A 19,457-nucleotide genomic window follows, 5' to 3' on the forward strand; every position below is an offset into this window, starting at 1 on the left:
ATCACTGATGGTTCAGCATACGGCTGGAGTATACGGGCGACCGGCGGATGTGCGAGCAAAGTCTTCGCACCTTCAGGAGCAGGGCTGGTAACCCCAGATAATTTTTCAGGAAGCACTGCACCACCAGGTTCAAGGTGTGAGCCAGGCAAGGTATGTGTTTCAGTTCTGAAAGGGCTATGGCAGCCATAAAATTCCTTCCGTTATCACTGACTACCTTGCCTGCCTCAAGATGTACACTGCCCAGCCATGACTGAGTTTCTTGCTGCAAGTACTCGGCCAGTACTTCCGCGTTATGTCTGTTGTCGCCCAAACACTTCATTTGTAACACAGCCTGCTGTTGCTTACCACTAGCTGTTCGATAATGGGACACCTCGTGTGCAACACTGGCAGCTGCGGATGGAGTGGTCATGCGACTGTGCTTTGTGGACGAGCTTTCGCTTCTGGAGGAGGAGGGATGGAGAATGCCTACAGCCAACTGTTTCCTAGACCGTGGGCTAGGCAGAACTGTCCCACGATGGCTGTCCCCTGTGGACCCTGCATCCACCACATTAACCCAGTGCACCGTGATGGACACGTAACGTCCCTGGCCATGCCTACTGGTCCATGCATCTGTTGTGAGGTGCACCTTTCCACTGACTGATTGCCTCAGTGCATGGACAATGCGGTCTTTGACATGCTGGTGGAGGGCTGGGATGGCTTTTCTCGCAAAGAAGTGCCGACTGGGTAGGTTATAGCGTGGTACTGCGTAGGCCATCAGGTCTTTGAAAGCTTCCCTTTCAAGCAACCGGTAGGGCATCATTTCTAACGAGATTAGTATAGCAATGTGGGCGTTCAAACCCTGTGTACGCTGATGAGAGGATGAGTACTTTCTTTTCCTAACGAGAGTCTCTTGTAGGGTGAGCTGGACTGGAGAGCTGCATATGGTGGAACTAGCGGTGGTGGTGGTGGTTGTGGACATGGCGGATTGAGAGAGGGTTGGTGATTGTATTCTTGATGTTGACCTACATACAGTGTTTCCTACCAAAAACCGTGTGATTCCCTGACTGCTTTGGCCTTGCGACGATACCTCCACATTTGCTACTGGTGGTGTCCTAACCGGGGGGCTTACAGTGAGGGAAGCAATGTAGAGTTGCTGACTACCTTCATTCTGAGCAGGTGCACCAACGGTATGGGACATTTGGTAGTTAGTCCAGGCTTGCAAGTGCATGCTGGTTAAATGTCTAAGCATGCACGTTGTATTTAAATTTTGAAGATTCTTCCCTCTGCTAAAGGTCTTTGAGCATTTCTTACAGATAACTTTGCACTGATCATTCGGATCTTGGTTAAAAAATTGCCACACTACACTCTCCCTACTATGGATTACCTTTTCAGGCATTGCACGCTGTGCTACTTTCACCGGATGGCCACGCTGTCCTGATACTGTTTTTGAGAAACTTTTTTGCCCTGATATGGGCCTGCCAGATCTTAGGGGTCCTGCTTTTCTCGTTCTGAGCATTCCCAGAGTAAGATCTCTCAGTGAAGATCGAGGGTCACATGATCAGACACTGCAGCTGAGGTCCTGTAGGTGCTCATGCTATGTGGCAGCCTCTCATTGGTCCTTCCCTGGAAGGTCCTGTACGTGCTGCAATTATTTAAGGCTCGCATGGCCGCATGGCCATGCGCTAATATTGCTCTTTATTTATGTACTTTGCGCCAGTGTGGTCTTGTATGAGTATGTTCAGGGACCCGGCTGAAATAAGCCCCTAGAATGCTGGCACCTCCGGCGAGGAGTTTGTATGCTTGGCTATTCAGGGACCTGGCCGAAATAAGCCCCTAGAACACTGGCACCTCCGGCTAGGAGTTTTGTGTGCATGCATGACCACTGACTGCTCTTGTTTAGGCAGTTAGCCTGTGGCTCTGTGGAGTCTAACAGGGCGCAGTGCTTTGAGTTCACGGCTGCTCTGTGAAGTAACAGAGTTAGCTAACACCACCATTTAGTTCCGCTATTTGCTAGCGGCAGGTTCTCCTGCACGGTGGACCCCGGGCTGTGAACGCATCTATCATAATAAAATCTATATATTCATCTGGTGCGTTCCGCTAGCCATAACATAACATAATACTAGCGCCAGGGTCTGGCTAGTTAATGGCTTACATACAGCAATATTTGCGGTATATCCAGCAGCTGGAGGGTAGGTTGGCGGCTCTCGAGAGCTCAACCTCAGCTGTGGATATTTCCGCAGTTGCTGTACAGGCTGCTAGCGTGGCTGCAGCAACCTTGTCCACTGCCACCCCTGTTCCGACATTTTCGCGCCTCCCGCTGCCAGAAAAATTTTCTGGAGAAAGCAGATTCATGAGTCAGTGCTCTATTCACCTCGAGCTACTGGCTGCACGTTTTCCCACAGAGCGGGCTAAGGTGGGATTTATTGTGTCCCTCTTGTCGGACAGGGCGTTGGAATGGGCTACGCCGCTGTGGGAGCGTGACGATCGTGTGGTGCAGAGTGCTCTGTTGTTTCTGAGCACACTGAAACAGGTCTTCCTAGGACCTCAAGTCACCCATGATATGGCGCTCCAACTGCTGGCATTAACTCAGGGTGAGTCCTTGGTCAGCCAATTTGCCATCCGTTTCTGAACTTTGGCTTCTGAGCTGGAGTGGTCGGATAAAACCCTTATCCCCATATTTTGGAGGGGGCTGGCTGATCACGTTAAGGACGCTCTGGCCACTAGGGAGATTCCAGCCACACTGGAGGAGTTAATAACTGTCTCTAACCGTATGGACCTCCGTTTTAACGAGCGGAGGTTAGAGTGAGCCCAGTGTTGGCAGAGGTTTCGGCTGGCTCCCACCTTCGCCAAACCTCTGGAATCTCCGGTCCAGGTTCCTGAGTCACATGAGTCCAGGGAGGTGTCTTGAGTGGGTTCTAAGTCCCGGATCGCTTGGGCACCCAAGGTATGTCATGTTTGCCAGCAGTCTGGACATCTTGCCACCAGATGTTCCCAGCGGTCGAGGAGATGTCAGCCTCTAGTGGTAGTCGGTGGAGGTACACTAGATACGGTGACGTTTGCCTCAAAATTGTCCTTTAAGGGGACAATTATTATTGGCTCATCTTCCCACTCAGTAGAGCTCTGCGTGGATTCTGGGGCGGAGGGCAATTTTATGTCTTCCGCCTTCGCCCAACGTCACGCAATACCCCTGGTTATGCTAGCGCAACCAGTTACGGTACGAGTGGTGAATGGGTCGACACTGCCCTCACAGATAACTCACCAGACCATTCCTTTTACTCTGTCCATGTCGCCATCCCATCAGGAGACAATATCTCTGCTTGTCATACCTGAGGGAATTGATGAGGTCCTGTTGGGGATACCTTGGTTACGGTACCACTCTCCACATATCGAGTGGTCCTCAGGAAGAATTTTGGCATGGGGTGAGTCTTGTGAGGGTAGGTGTCAAAGGGAGTGCATTCAGGTTGCTACTACAGAGGTACCTGCAGATCTATCCTCTCTCCCCAAGCAATACTGGTCTCATGCGGACGTGTTCTCCAAAAAGGCAGCGGAGACCCTTCCGCCTCACCGCCCCTATGACTGTCCTATTGACCTCTTGCCTGGTGCTGAGCCTCCCCAGGGTCGAGTTTATCCGTTATCTCTCCCGGAGATGGAGGCTATGTCTCAGTACATCCAAGAGACTCTGGCAAGAGGGTTCATCAGGAAGTCAGTGTCGCCTGCTGGGGCTGGGTTCTTCTTTGTTCAGAAGAAGAATGGAGAACTGCGTCCATGTATAGATTACAGGGGTCTTAACGCCATCACCATTAAGAACAAGTACCCATTACCCCTGATATCTGAGCTTTTTGATAGGCTACGGGGAGTAAGGGTATTTACAAAATTAGATCTGCGGGGTGCTTACAACCTGATCCGCATCCGTGAGGGGGACGAATGGAAAACCACTTTTAACACCAGGGATGGGCACTATGAGTATCTGGTGATGCCCTTCGGGCTCTGTAATGCCCCAGCTGTTTTCCAAGACTTTGTGAACGTCATCTTCCGGGATATGCTCACCACCTCGGTCATTGTCTATCTGGATGATATTCTCATCTACTCTCCAGATATTGACTCCCATAGGAGAGATGTTCGCAAAGTCTTTGACCTCTTACGGGCAAACTCCCTCTACGCCAAGTAGGAGAAGTGCATGTTTGAGCAGGAGTCCTTGCCATTCCTTGGTTATATCATCTCTGCCCAGGGTTTGGCTATGGATCCTGCCAAGCTACAGGCTGTGATGTACTGGCAGGAACCCCATTCTCTTAAAGCGGTGCAGCGCTTTACGAGGTTCATTAACTACTATCGACAGTTCATTCCACACTTCTCAACTTTGGTAGCTCCCTTGGTTGCCCTTACCAAGAAGGGAGCAAATCCCAAATTGTGGTCTGAGGAGGTCTCCAAGGCCTTTAATTCCATAAAGTCATACTTTGATAGCGCTCCCATCCTACATCGCCCCGATGTAGACAAACCATTTGTCATGGAGGTGGATGCCTCATCTGTTGGTGCTGGAGCAGTCCTCTTCCAAAAAGATGCTCAGGGTTGGAAGCATCCTTGCTTCTTCTTTTCTAAGACCTTCTCACCAGCAGAGAGGAATTATTCCATCGGGGACAGGGAGTTGCTGGCCATGAAGTTGGCTTTCTCGGAGTGGAGACATCTCTTGGAGGGAGCTCGTTTTCCTTTCCAAGTCTTCACAGACCATAAAAATTTGGTGTACCTGCAGACAGCCCAGCGGTTAAATTCTCGCCAGGCTAGATGGTCCTTGTTCTTCTGCCGGTTCCATTTAACCCTCCATTTTCTTTTGGGGGAGAAGAACATTCGTGCCGACGCTCTCTCTCGCTCAGTTGTGTCATCTGTGGAGGAGGAAGAGGAGCCTCGGCTTATTGTCCCCACTGAGAGTCTGAGAACCGTAGCTCCAGGTTTCGCTAGAGTCTGTGCCTCCGGGCAAGACTTTTGTACCCATTAGTTTGCGACTGGAGGTTTTCTCATGGGCTCATTCGTCCAGGGTGGGTGGACATTTTGGGACAAAAAGGACATCTGAGCTGTTGGCGAGGACGTTCTGGTGGCCACATATGGTCCGTGATGTCAGGCATTATATTCAGGCTTGTGTCTCCTGCGCCAAAAATAAGTCTCCTCGACAACGGCCAGCTGGGTTACTGTATCCATTGCCGGTGGCAGACAGGCCCTGGGAGATGGTCGGGATGGACTTTGTGGTGGGTTTGCCCAAGTCTGGGGGCTGTACCATCATTTGGGTTATCACTGATCATTTTTCCAAAGTGGTGCATTTGGTGCCGCTTCCAAGGTTACCTTCGCAACGGCCTTGGCAGCGTTGCTCATAAAGCACATCTTCCGCCTACATGGTATGCCAGATAAAATTGTCAGTGACCGGGGTCCCCAGTTTGCGTCTCGGTTTTGGAGAGAGCTTTGTCGTCTTCTCAGCATTGAGTTAAATCTCTCTTCCGCATATCATCACGAGACGAATGGATTGGTAGAGAGGGCCAATCATTCCTTGGTCACATATCTGCGACATTTTGTCTCAGCCAGGCAGGATGACTGGGCATCCTTGCTACTGTGGGCAAAGTTTGCGCTGAACAATGCGGTAGCCGACTCCACTGGACAAACCCCATTCCTCCTCAACTATGGTCAGCATCCGCGGGTACCTGTGCCTATGCCCGTGTCTTCTGCTGACTCCAGGGTGGCAGACTGGGCTGTGGAATCACGGGATATTTGGGACCGCACTCAGGATGCTATTCAGGCCTCCAAGGAGAGAATGATGTCCTCCGCCGATGCACATCGGCGCCCCGCTCCGACGTTTGCTTCTGGCGACTTAGTGTGGCTCTCCGCCCGTAACATTAGGCTGCGTGTAGAGTCCACTAAGTTTGCACCTCGCTACTTGGGTCCTTTCAAGGTCCTCGAACAGGTTAACCCTGTGGTCTATCGTTTAGCCCTTCCGCCACGCCTGGGTATCACCAACACCTTTCATGTGTCCCTCTTGAAACCTGTATACATGTCCCGGTTTTCCAAGTCATCTGCCAGGACATCGGGTTCGTCTACGGACGATTACGAGGTGAACACTATTTTGGGGTGCAAGGTGGTTCATGGCAAAAAATTTTATTTGGTGGACTGGAAGGGTTACGGTCCTGAGGATAGGTCCTGGGAGCCTGCTGAGCGCATTCGGGCTCCGCAGCTCATTGCTGCCTTCGAGCGTAGCGAGGTCCAAGGAGGGGGGGCCCTAGGGGGGGGTAATGTTAGGGGTCGAGTTCCCATCTCTGCACAGGGGGAATCTCGGGCCATCTCCGCTGCGGTCTCCTATTCTTTTCCTGCCGCAGTGGAGTCTGCTCAGCGGAGACGTCGGTCCCAGAGTCTCGCTCAGTCTGACTCTGTACAGAGAGTTACTGCTGCTTTTCCTGCTTCTTCCATTGAAGTCAGTGCTGGGCAGCGGCGAGCAGACGCTTCTGGGACTAAGTCCTGCTTTTCTCGTTCTGAGCATTCCCAGAGTAAGATCTCTCAGTGGAGATCGAGGGTCACATGATCAGACACTGCAGCTAAGGTCCTGTAGGTGCTCATGCTCTGTGGCAGCCTCTCATTGGTCCTTCCCAGGAAGGTCCTGTACGTGCTGCAACTATTTAAGGCTCGCATGGCCGCACAGCCATGCGCTAGTATTGCTCTTTATTTATGTACTTTGCGCCAGTGTGGTCTTGTATGAGTGTGTTCAGGGACCCGGCTGAAATAAGCCCCTAGAATGCTGGCACCTCCGGCGAGGAGTTTGTATGCTTGGCTATTCAGGGACCTGGCCGAAATAAGCCCCTAGCATGCTGGCACCTCCGGCTAGGAGTTTTGTGTGCATGCATGACCACTGACTGCTCTTGTTTATGCAGTTAGCCTGTGCCTCTGTGGAGTCTAACAGGGCGCAGTGCTTTGAGTTCACGGCTGCTCTGTGAAGTAACAGAGTTAGCTAACACCGCGATTTAGTTCCGATTTTTGCTAGCGGCAGGTTCTCCTGCACGGTGGACCCCGGGCTGTGAACGCATCTATCATAATAAAATATATATATTCATCTGGTGCGTTCCGCTAGCCCTAACATAACACCAGATGACAGCTGTTGCGATGTAGATGGCTGCTGCGGATCATCCTCCTCCACTTCTGAGCTACTGGCAGCGGCACCCTCTTCCCCGATGGCTGCCAATCTGGGTCAACAACTGGGTCATCTATCACCTCCTCTTCAATGTCATGTGCACCTTCCTCTGTGTCAAAGTGTAAGGTGCTATAGCACCATAGTCTCATCGGGGTCAGATTCTGGCTCAGTACACTGCGAGGGCAATGTAGTGATCTGAGTCAATGGAACAGCATAATAATCTAGCTGTGGCAGTGCATCAGTGCACTCCATGTCCGATTCATCTTGTAATGGGCAGTTAACAATTTCCCTTTCTAACCCAGACACGGTATGTGTAAAGAGCTCCATGGAGTAACCTGTAGTGTCGCCTAAGGCATCCTTCACTTTTGGTTTGGGTGAAAGACACAAGGAAACGTCATGTTCCTGACCGGGAGCATCCACTGACAACTCGCTGCTTTTATATTTGGAACTTTCTGAAGAGGAGGTGAAAGAGCTAGAGGCTGAGTCAGCAAGGAAAGCCAAAACTTTTTCCTGCTGCTCCGGCTTTAAAAGCTGTTTTCCTACTCCCAGATAAGGGAGCCTTTGAGGCCTTGTGTAGCCAGACGATGATGCTGGCTCAACACCTCCAGCCTTAGGTGCTAACGTGCTTTTGCCACTTCCACCAGATGCACCACCACCACCACCATCAGTACCAGCTGGCATTGACCGCCCACGGGCTCTTCCACCAGACTTCCTCATTTTTTGGAAAATCTAACCAAAATAACAACCGTTATATGGTACTGTAAAACAAGGTAGAAGGTGTATATAAACTTGTTGAGAATTTAAATCTCCTTTTTTGGGGGGGAGACTGAACCAAAACTCAGGCCCAGTGTATAAAACAACACAATGTAAGAGGCAGAAAGTGGCTGGCTGATATACGACAAACCAACAGGACTGTAGTATATCCACTTTGTGAGAATTTGAATCTCCCTTTTTTTGAGGGAGACTGCACCAAAACTCAGGCCCAGTGTATAAAACAACACAATGTAAGTGGCAGAAAGTGGCTGGCTGATATACGACAAACTAACAGGACTGTAGTATATCCACTTTGTGAGAATTTGAATCTCCCTTTTTTGGGGGGGAGACTGCACCAAAACTCAGGCCCAGTGTATAAAACAACACAATGTAAGTGGCAGAAAGTGGCTGGCTGATATACGACAAACTAACAGGACTGTAGTATATCCACTTTGTGAGAATTTGAATCTCCCTTTTTTTGGGGGAGACTGAACCAAAACTTAGGCCCAGTGTATAACACAACACAATGTAAGTGGCAGAAAGTGGCTGGCTGATATACGACAAACTAACAGGACTGAAGTGTTTCCACTTTGTGAGAATTTGAATCTCACTTTTTTTTTGGGAGACTGAACCAAAACTCAGGCCCAGTGTATAAAACAACACAATGTTAGGGTATGTGTCCACGTTCAGGATTGCATCAGGATTTGGTCAGGATTTTCCATCAGTATTTGTAAGCCAAAACCAGGAGTGGAACAATTAGAGGAAAAGTATAATAGAAACATATGCACCAATTCTGCATTTATCACCCACTCCAGGTTTTGGCTTACAAATACTGACGTAAAATCCTGACCAAATCCTGATGCAATCCTGAACGTGGACACATACCCTAAGTGGCAGAAAGTGGCTGGCTGATATATGACAAACTAACAGGACTGTAGTATATCCACTTTGTGAGAATTTGAATCTCCCTTTTTTGGGGGGAGACTGCACCAACTCAGACCCAGTGTATAAAACAACACAATGTAAGTGGCAGAAAGTGGCTGTAAGATATATGAAAAAATACAAGGACTGTAGTACAATTTCAATCTCCCTACAATGATCCCAGGACAAGTATGGCAGCAATAAAAAGGACCGCTGCACACAAAAGTGTGGACAAATAAACAAGATAACTGTGCAGAAAGGAGCAACAGGAATTTTGCTTTTAAAAAAGCAGTTGGTTTGCACAGCAGCGTGCAAACAGCAATGCAGCTATCAGGGAGCCTTATAAGGCAGCCTAATAAGCTATAGAGCTGATGCACAAAAATATAGCCTCCACTGTCCCTGCAAAAAAAAGGTGGTGTTGGACAGTGGAAATCGCTACAGCACAAGCAGTTTGGGGGTCAATCTTCCCTCCCTAACTATATCCCTTCTTCTAATGAAGCTGCAGCAACCTCTCCCTATGCTAACATCTTCTAAAAGATAGTGGGGACCGAGACCTATGTCATCACGCTGCCCACATTCTGCGTCCTCCTTCATTGGCTGAGAAATGGCGGTGAAAGCATCATATGAAACACGACTTTGGCGCGGAGATCGCCAACCTCATGGCCGATCCCACACTAGGATCGGGTCGGGTTTCATGAAACCCGACTTTGCCGAAAGTCGGCGATTTTTGAATTTGTCCGATCCGTTTAGCTCAACCCTAATATTTACATTTGTTTGGAAATCTGAAACATTTAAGTGTGACAAAAGAATAGGAAATCGGGAAGGGGGCAAACATTTTCACACAACTGTAAATAGTAACAGGCTTCCTGGAGAAGATGGTGAGACTTGTGAGATGCCAAGCATTATGTCATCCATATGCTTAACCCCTTCCCGACCTGTGGCGCCACATAGGCGTCATGAAAGTCGGTGGCAATCCGACCTGTGACGCCTATGTGGCGTCATGGAGGGATCGCGCCCCTGCAGATCGGGTGAAAGGGTTAACTCCAATTTCACCCGATCTGCAGGGATGGGGGAGTGGTACTTTAGCCCGGGGGGTGGCTTTGCCCCCACGTGCCTATGATCGCTCTGACTGGCTGTTGAAAGTGCAACAGCCAATCAGAGCAATTTGTAATATTTCACCTATGAAAAGTGGTGAAAAATTACAATCCAGCCATGGCCGATGCTGCAATATCATCAGCCATGGCTGGAAACCCTGATCTGCCCCCCCACCACCACCGATCTCCTCCCCAGTCCTCCGTCCTGTGCTCTGCTCCCCTATATCTGCCTGTCCGCTCCCCCGTCCTCCTGTCCGCTCCCCCCGTGCTCTGATCCCACCCCCAGTGCTCCGATCACCCCCCCGTGCTCCGATCTCCCCCCTCATACTTACCGAGCCTCCCAGTGTCTGTCCGTCTGTTCCATGGGCGCCGCCATCTTCCAAAATGGCGGGCGCATGCGCAGTGCGCCCGCCGAATCTGCCGGCCGGCAGATTCGTTCCATGTACATTTTGATCACTGTGATAAAAACTATCACAGTGATCAAAAGAAAAAAAATAGTAAATGAACCCTCCCCTTTATCACCCCCATAGGTAGGGACAATAATAAAATGAAGAAAATATATTTACTTTTACTTTTCCACTAGGGTTAGGGTTAGAACTAGGGTTAGGGTTAGGGCTAGGGTTAGGGTTAGGGTTAGGGTAAGGCTATGTGCACAAGTATTCTGGTCCTCTGCGGATTTTTCCAAAGTGGATTTGAGAAATCTGCACTGCAAAACTGCTGCGGATTTATAGTGGATTTATCGTGGTTTTTCTTCGTTTTTTCTGCGGATTTCATGGCGGTTTTACAACTGTTGTTTTCTATGAGAGCAGCTGTAAAACCGCTGCGGAATCCGCAGAAAGAAGTGACATGCTGCGGAATGTAAACCGCTGCGTTTCCGCGCAGTTTTTTCCGCAGCATGTGCACAGCGTTTTTTGTTTCCCATAGGTTTACATTGAACTGTAAACTCATGGGAAACTGCTGCGGACCCACAGCTGTGGAAATGCTGCGGATCCGCAGCGTTTTCCACAGCATGTGCACATACCCTTAGAATTAGGCTATGTGCACATGGTGCGGATTTGGCTGCGGATCCGCAGCGGATTGGCCGCTGCGGATTCGTAGCAGTTTTCCATCAGGTTTACAGTACCATGTAAACCTATTGAAAACCAAATTCGCTGTGCCCATGGTGCCGAAAATACTGCGCGGAAATGCTGCATTGTATTTTCCGCAGCATGTCAATTCTTTGTGCTGATTCTGCAGCATTTTACACCTGTTCCTCAATAGGAATCCGCAGGTGAAATCCGCACCAAAAACACTGGAAATCTGCGTTTTACCTGCGGATTTTTCAAAAATGCTGCGGAAAAATCTCACACGAATCCGCAACGTGGGCACATAGCCTTAGGGTTAGGGTTGGAATTAGAGTTAGGGTTGGATTTAGGGCTAGGGTTGGAAATAGGGTTAAGATTAGGCTTGTGGTTAGGGTTATTGTTAGGGTTAGGGGTGTGTTGGGTTAGGGTTTTGGTTAGGGGTGTGTTGGGGTTAGGGTTGTGGTTAGGGTTGGGTTAGGGTTGGGATTAGGGTTAGGGGTGTGTTGGGGTTAGGGTTGTGGTTAGGGGTGTGTTGGGGTTAGGGTTGTAATTAGGGTTATGACTAGAGTTGGGATTAGGGTTAGGGGTGTGTTGGGGTTAGTGTTGGAGTTAGAATTGGGGGGTTTCCACTGTTTAGGCACATCAGGGGTCTCCAAACGCAACATGGCGCCACCATTGATTCCAGCCAATCTTGCGTTCAAAAAGTCAAATGGTGCTCCCTCCCTTCCGAGCCCCGACGTGTGACCAAACAGTGGTTTACCCCCACATATGGGGTACCAGTATACTCAGAACAAACTGGGCAACAACTATTGGGGTCCAATTTTCCCTGTTACCCTTGTGAAAATAAAAAATTGCTTGCTAAAACATAATTTTTGAGGAAAGAAAAATATTTTTTTATTTTCACGGCTCTGCGTTGTAAACTTCTGTGAAGCACTTGGGGGTTCAAAGTGCTCACCACACATCTAGATATGTTCCATGGGGGGTCTAGTTTCCAAAATGGGGTCACTTGTGGGGGGTTTCTACTGTTTAGGCACATCAGGGGCTCTGCAAACGTAACATGATGCCCGCAGACCATTCCATCAAAGTCTGCATTCCAAAATGTCACTACTTCCCGTCCGAGCCCCGACGTGTACCCAAACAGTGTTTACCCCCACATATGGGGTATCAGCGTACTCAGGACAAACTGGACAACAACTTTTGGGGTCCAATTTCTCCAGTTACCCTTGTGAAAATAAAAAATAGCGGACTAAAAAATCATTTTTGTGGAAAGAAAAATGATTTTTTATTTTCACGGCTCTGCGTTATAAACTTCTGTGAAGCACTTGGGGGTTTAAAGTGGTCACCGCACATCTAGATTAATTCCTTGGGGGGCCTAGTTTCCAAAATGGAGTCACATGTGGGGGAGCTCCAATGTTTAGGCACACAGGGGCTCTCCAAATGCGACATGGTGTCCGCTAACGATTGGAGCTAATTTTCCATTCAAAAAGTCAAATGGCACTCCTTCCCTTCCGAGCCCTGCCATGTGCCCAAACAGTGGTTTACCCCCACATGTGAGGTATCATTGTACTCAGGAGAAATTGCCCAATAAATTTTAGGATCCATTTTATCCTGTTGCTCATGTGGAAATGAACAAATTGAGGCTAAAAGAAATTTTTGCAAAAAAAAAGTACTTTTTCATTTTTACGGATCAATTTGTGAAGCAACTGGGGGTTCAAAGTGCTCATTATGCATATGAATAAGCTCCTTGGGGGGTCTATGTTGTGAATTCTGTTGTGGGTTCTGCTCTTGGGCTCCCTCCTGTGGTTATAAGTGGTAGTGCTGCTGTTTGTCCTTCACAGCAGTCATCAGGTGCGACCACTTTGGACGGGACTATTTAGTCTGGCCTCACCCTTTGGTGAGTGCCAGTTGTCCATTGTTTTCTGGAGAATTCACATCTCTGCTTGGTTTCTCCTGCTGGATTGTCCAAATCATCAAAGATAAGTCCTGGCTTTGTTTTTTCAGTCCACATGCGGTGGACTTTATAGTTCAGTGAATTGCTATGTTTTTTTCTTGTCCAGCTTTGTCTGTGTAAGGATTTATTCAGCCTAGCTGGAAGCTCTGGAGTTGCAGAGTTACCCTCCATGCCTTTAGTTAGGTGTGGAGATTTTTGTATTCTCTGTGGTGGATTTTTGTAGTATTTTAATACTGACCGCACAGTACTCTGCCCTGTCTTTTCTTTCTAGGTAGCGTGGCCTCCTTTGCTAAATTCTGTTTTCAGTCTGCGTTTGTAATTTCCCTCTCCTCTCACAGTCAATATTTGTGGGGGGCTGTCTTTCCTTTTGGAATTTTCTCTGAGGCAAGATAGTTTTCCTGTTTCTTTCTTTAGGGGTAATTAGTCCTCCGGCTGTGACGAGGTGTCTAGGGAGTGACAGGAACATCCCACGGCTACTTCTAGTTGCGGTGTTAAGTTCAGGGTCTGCGGTCAGTATAGAGGCCACCTACTCCAGAGCTCGTCCATGCTGCTCCTAGGCCACCAGTTCATATCAGGTCTAGTTTCCAAAATGGGGTCACATGTGGGGGAGCTCCAATGTTTAGGCACACAGGGGCTCTCCAAACGCGATATGGTGTCCGCTAATGATTGGAGCTAATTTTTCATTCAAAAGTCAAATGGCGCTCCTTCCCTTCCGAGCCCTTCCGTGTGCACAAACAGTGGTTTATCCCCACATGTGAGGTATCGGTGTACTCAGGAGAAATTGCCCAACACATTTTAGGATCCATTTTATCCTTTTGCCCATGTGAAAATGAACAAATTGAGGCTAAAAGAAATTTTTTGCGAAAAAAAAGTACTTTTTCATTTTTACGGATCAATTTGTGAAGCACCTGGGGATTCAAAGTACTCACTATGCATCTAGATAAGTTCCTTGGGGGTCTAGTTTCCAAAATGGGGTCACTTAAGGGGGAGCTTCAATGTTTAGGCACACAGGGGCTCTCCAAACGCAACATGGTGTCCGCTAAAGATTGGAGCCAATTTTTCATTGAAAAAGTCAAATGGCGCGCCTTACCTTCCAAGCCCTGTCGTGCACCCAAACAGTGGTTCCCCCCCACATATGGGGTATCAGCATACTCAGGACAAATTGTACAATAACTTTTGGGGTCCAGTTTCTCTTTTTACCCTTGGGAAAATAAAAAAAATGTTGCTAAAAGATCATTTTTGTGACTAAAAAGTGAAATGTTCATTTTTTCCTTCCATGTTGCTTCTGCTGCTGTGAAGCACCTGAAGGGTTAATAAACTTCTTGAATGTGGTTTTGAGCACCTTGAGGGGTGCAGTTTTTATAATGGTGTCACTTTTGGGTATTTTCAGCCATATAGACCCCTCAAACTGACTTCAAATGTGAGGTGGTCCCTAAAAAAATGGTTTTGTAAATTTCGTTGTAAAAATGAGAAATCGCTGGTCAAATTTTAACCCTTATAACTTCCTAGCAAAAAAAAAATGTTTCCAAAATTGTGCTGATGTAAAGTAGACATGTGGGTAATGTTATTTATTAACTATTTTGTGTCACATAACTCTCTTGTTTAACAGAATAAAAATTCAAAATTTGAAAATTGCGAAATTTTCAAAATTTTTGCCAAATTTCCATTTTTTTCACAAATAAACGCAAAAATTATCGACCTAAATTTACCAATAAAGTGAAGACCAATATGTCATGAAAAAACAGTCTCAGAACCGCTAGGATCCGTTGAAGCGTTCCTGAGTTATTACCTCATAAAGAGACACTGGTCAGAATTGCAAAAAACGGCAAGGTCATTAAGGCCAAAATAGGCTGGGTCATGAAGGGGTTAAATGAACATGTTAAAAAAAACATTGCAATAAAATACATTGAACAAAGAAGCCTGATGACACATTTCATCATCTTCACTATGGGATATACAGTATATACTATATATATTTTCTGTATTACTATTACAAACAGTACAGCATTTCCTATTCTTATTCTGACTAATATGACTAAATGTCCACATGTTGGGATCAGAGATGAAGCTATAGAGGGAACAAAGGTTACACTCACACCTAAGGGTTGTCGAAAATATCCCTCTACCTCATGTGGACTTTCCACACAGGCAGTGTCCCACAAATAAATATTAATTTACTCTGTGAAATCAGCCAAATCATAACATGTTTTTAAATAAGATTTATTAAATAAATGTCCCGGGAGTATTCATTTATTAAAAGCGTCTCTTCTTTGTTAATATTTCAGAAGGCTTCTTACCAAGTAGCGAACTGCAATATCTAGACACATAAACATTTTTGTAATGATTCTAAAAGAAAAGTGATCACATTTTTTATAATTTACAAAATAAAGGTTTATTCATGGGGCCAATCAATTCAGTGTCATGTCATTGGCTTTAGATACTGCAAATAATCCAGTATTCAGTATTCAGTTCTGTTCTATGACAAGTAAATTCCTAAATTAGGGATTGAGTAATATTGTTATTGTTCTATCTCCATAGGTTCCAGGAGAAGAAGAGGAAGACTTGGACATTGCCAAACATTATATCACCCATATACCTGAGCAATTGAGGGAAATCAATGGAAACTGATGCATTTGTCAAAATCTTGGAGTAGCATATCGTGCAAACTGTGCCTTGTTTTTGTACCAAGTTTTTGTAGTTGATTTTTATAGATTTTGTTATGGTTAATCCATACATAGTGGATTTGCTGTAATTTTGTTGAGTAGATTTCACACCGCAAAGCCACAGAAAATTAAAGTTTAACACATAAGTAGCTTTTAAAAGCAGAAACACAAGCATGCTGTAAATTCTACAACATGCACCTTCTGCAGATGAAATGTCACTTATTTTCAACACAGATTTCACCCCTTCAATGTACTGTTGGTGATATCTATTGTGAATTCTGCAGCCCAAGTAGGACTCGGCATTAGTGTGTCTAATTATTGCTGTTTCTGAAGATGGATGAGTTGTTCAGTTAAAGCGAACCTGTCTTATGATTCTTGCTGCCCAAATTACTTAAATCAGTCACTGGCTGCATTATTGCAGCTGTGTATACTTTAGGCTACGTTCACATTTGCGTTGTGCGCCGCAGCGTCGGCGCCGCAACGCACAACGCAAACAAAACGCAGCAAAACGCATGCACAACGCTGCGTTTTGCGCCGCATGCGTCCTTTTTTTGATTGATTTTGGACGCAGCAAAAATGCAACTTGCTGCGTCCAATGCGCCCAGACGCGTACGCTGCAGGGACGCATGCGGCGCAAAACGCAAGTGCGACGCATGTCCATGCGCCCCCATGTTAAATATAGGGGCGCATGACGCATGCGGCGACGCTGCGGCTCCTGACGCTGCGGCGCCGACTGCAAATGTGAACGTAGCCTTAGGCCTCATTCAGATGACAGTATTTTTCACATATGCAAAAAAAAAAACTGGTATCAATGTCATCAGTGCTTTGGATCAGTGTGTCATCAGTGCTTTTGTCCATTTTTACGATCAGTGTAGTGTCCGTGTCTCCATTTTTACCATAGAGTCTGGTCCGTTTGTCCATTTTTACTATCAGTATAGTGTCTGTGTGACCATTTTTACTATAATGCCTGGTTTGTGTGTCTGTTTTTACCATCAATGTAGTCATCTGTGTTTTTCATGGATGGATAAATAGATCACAAAACTTCTATATATTACAATGTTAAATACAGACAGCACTCGAATGGCATACTGATCACTGATGCCATCGGTGTGCTGTACCTGTTTCTCAAAGACCTATAGACTTGTATTGGCACTTGTCATCATTGATACTGGAAAAAATGGACATGTCTCTGTGAGTTTGGCCCCGACACACAATTTACTAATTAAAATGGACATGTGAATAGCACCATAGATTATCATGGGTACGTATTCTATCCATGAAAATCACAGAACATGTACATGAAACAAGATCGTCTGAATGAGGCCTTAGAGAGAGAAGGTACGTATGTTCCGAGAAAACATACCTTAAAAATCTGGCTGTGGAATACGCATCTCTTATCAGGTTCCCTTTAAAATAGCACTCCAGAAAATATTTTTTTTTACACATATAAAGCTTACAGTTCTAGCTATTTAATTTGGTTAATCCCAGTTTAGCTACATTCGTAAATTTTCTACCTGAATTATGGGTAACTGTTTCATGTGGTCTACAGTCTGACAACTAGTCTAATTTATGCATTCATGTGCAGTCTGAGAGTCAATCTCTGAATGCCTTTAAAATACAGGATGTCATCATCACTAATTAAATGTCTAGTGGCAACTTTCAGACATCTCTTCAAGCATCTTTACCCTCTGTGATCCTCTGTATGGATACCAACTGACAGGCAGAAACCTATCACCAGCAGGTGGCAGAGGAGTCTGACTAAAACTCCCAAAAATAGAATATGTCAGGGCTCTTTTCACATGCTTAAACTCACTGCTTTGCCACAATTTAAAAAAAAAAAAATACATTTCAAAATCATTGCAGTTGTATCCACAATTATGGCATAAAGAGAAAAAACACAAGGCAAATCTATTGTGTGAACGCAGACTAATACACTGCGAAGAAGGGGGAGAGTATAGAAAACTGCCTAATAAAAAAGCACTAAGAAACAATTAATTATAGTATAGCTTTAATTTTAAAAAACAAAACAGAATATAAAATGTTTTCTGTACTGTAATTGGTTGCTTTAGACAATGAGGACAGTTTATTTATGCACTGTGAGTCCATTCTGGGAAAAGCACAACACAAATGTTTGTTGTTGTTGTGCATTTCCATTTGGCTATGTGCATACAACGCCTTTTTCAGGAGGATTCTGCCCCACAAATCCACCTGAACAAGTACTGTAAAAGCGCTCCATACAATGACCCTAGTGCACAGCAATGTCAAAATGACATTGCTGTGCACGTGTTCCATCTTGTGCCACATCATTTAACCAATTCAAGGTATGTAAACCCTGAAGCGGTTAAAAGTAGTAACATGTCCATTCTTGAGGTGGTCTCTGCTAAGAAACCACGTGTTCTCTATACTTGTGAGCACAGGGCAAAAGATGTCCATGACAAAGCCCTGCAAGAATGAAGGCAGAACCGCCTGCAAAGCAACTTCAGGATAATGACATCAAAGAAAAACTTGGCATCTAAAAGATGCCGTGCGCACATAGCCTTAGACAGTTTCATGAATTCTTTTGACTCTACAGTGTGGGAGAGGATAGACATTCAATGTCACCCTTAAAATAGGAGCAACCACAATGTAAGAAGACCACCATTACAAACCCACAGGCATCATGGGAAATGTAGTCTGTATTAGGGGAAACATATCAGAGAGCAAACAATAAGAAATGGACCAGAAACTAAAATGTATATTCAAAGACATATATAGGAGTCTAAGTTGCACTACATAAGAAAAAAATAGAATGCATAAGTGAAAAGGGAAATATTGACTGAAGAGATCTGCACGGCATTACACGGAATTGCATTTTAGTGTGTTAATTAATAAAAAAAAGTTACAAAAATGAGTATTTGAAAGTAAATACCTTTTAGTGAAATTACAACTTATCAGATCCATGACTTTATTTAGTATGTCATACAAGTATTCTTCCAAACTTAACACACATTAAAACAAAAACTGGTGCCCATTTATATAGTATAAAGACAAGCAATGTATGAGTGGTCGTACCTGGTTTGTAATAATAGAAATGTTACACTTGAAATACAGATGTCTTGAAATAATCTGTTCCTTAATTACACTGGTGGGCAATGACAGAGGAGGGCTCCTGTGCAAGAACAGTATAAGGGCCCTTCACAGGCCAACAGCTCCTCATCAATGCATAATTCCATCTGCTATGGAGGTGTAAATGGGCCCATGCACAGGTTGCACCAATGATATCTCTGTCCCTGTGTGAAGAAACAGGATTGTATTTTAATTAACCAGATGACTATTTTAACAAACCAAGAAGAATACTCTGTTATCTATACTTTTGCTTGTGTAAGGGTACCGTCACACAGTGCCATTTTCATCGCTACGACGGCACGATTCGTGACGTTGCAGCGTCGTATAAATATCGCTCCAGCGTCGTATACTGCGGTCACACGTTGCAATACACGGCGCTGGAGCGATAATTTCATGACGTATTTGCGATGTAGAAGCCATTGGTTACTGTGCGCACATCGTATACAACCTGTGTCACACAATGCAATCATGCCGCCACAGCGGGACACTAGACGACGAAAGAAAGTTTCAAACGATCTGCTACGACGTACGATTCTCAGCGGGGATCCGGATCGCAGTAGCGTGTCAGACACTACGATATCGTAAATGCATCGCTGGAACGTCACGAATCGTGCCGTCGTAGCGATCAAAATTGCACTGTGTGACGGTACCCTAAGCCTGTAATATTGACTTGTCAAGCTAATATTTCATATAACATAGTGTGTTTTTATCTTTGATGACTAGTGATATTTGCTGATATGCTAATTATGCATTGTGTTATGGATCCAG

General features: G+C 45.8%; 1 protein-coding gene across 2 annotated transcripts in view; it reads left to right on the forward strand.

Moving 5' to 3' along the window:
* The window catches only part of RHCG (Rh family C glycoprotein), a 350,822-nt gene extending 331,879 nt beyond the window's left edge, over window positions 1–18,943 (forward strand). For both annotated transcript variants that reach the window (XM_077263476.1, XM_077263477.1), the window contains exons 10-11: window positions 15,460–16,020; window positions 16,342–18,943. In XM_077263476.1, the coding sequence (XP_077119591.1) occupies window positions 15,460–15,549 (90 nt within the window). In that variant the 3' untranslated portion in view covers window positions 15,550–16,020; window positions 16,342–18,943. The remainder of the gene's footprint in view (window positions 1–15,459; window positions 16,021–16,341) is intronic.
* Window positions 18,944–19,457: the final 514 nt, after the last annotated feature.

The sequence above is a fragment of the Ranitomeya variabilis genome, chromosome 5 (genome assembly GCF_051348905.1).
Source record: "Ranitomeya variabilis isolate aRanVar5 chromosome 5, aRanVar5.hap1, whole genome shotgun sequence".
Classification (NCBI taxonomy): domain Eukaryota; kingdom Metazoa; phylum Chordata; class Amphibia; order Anura; family Dendrobatidae; genus Ranitomeya; species Ranitomeya variabilis.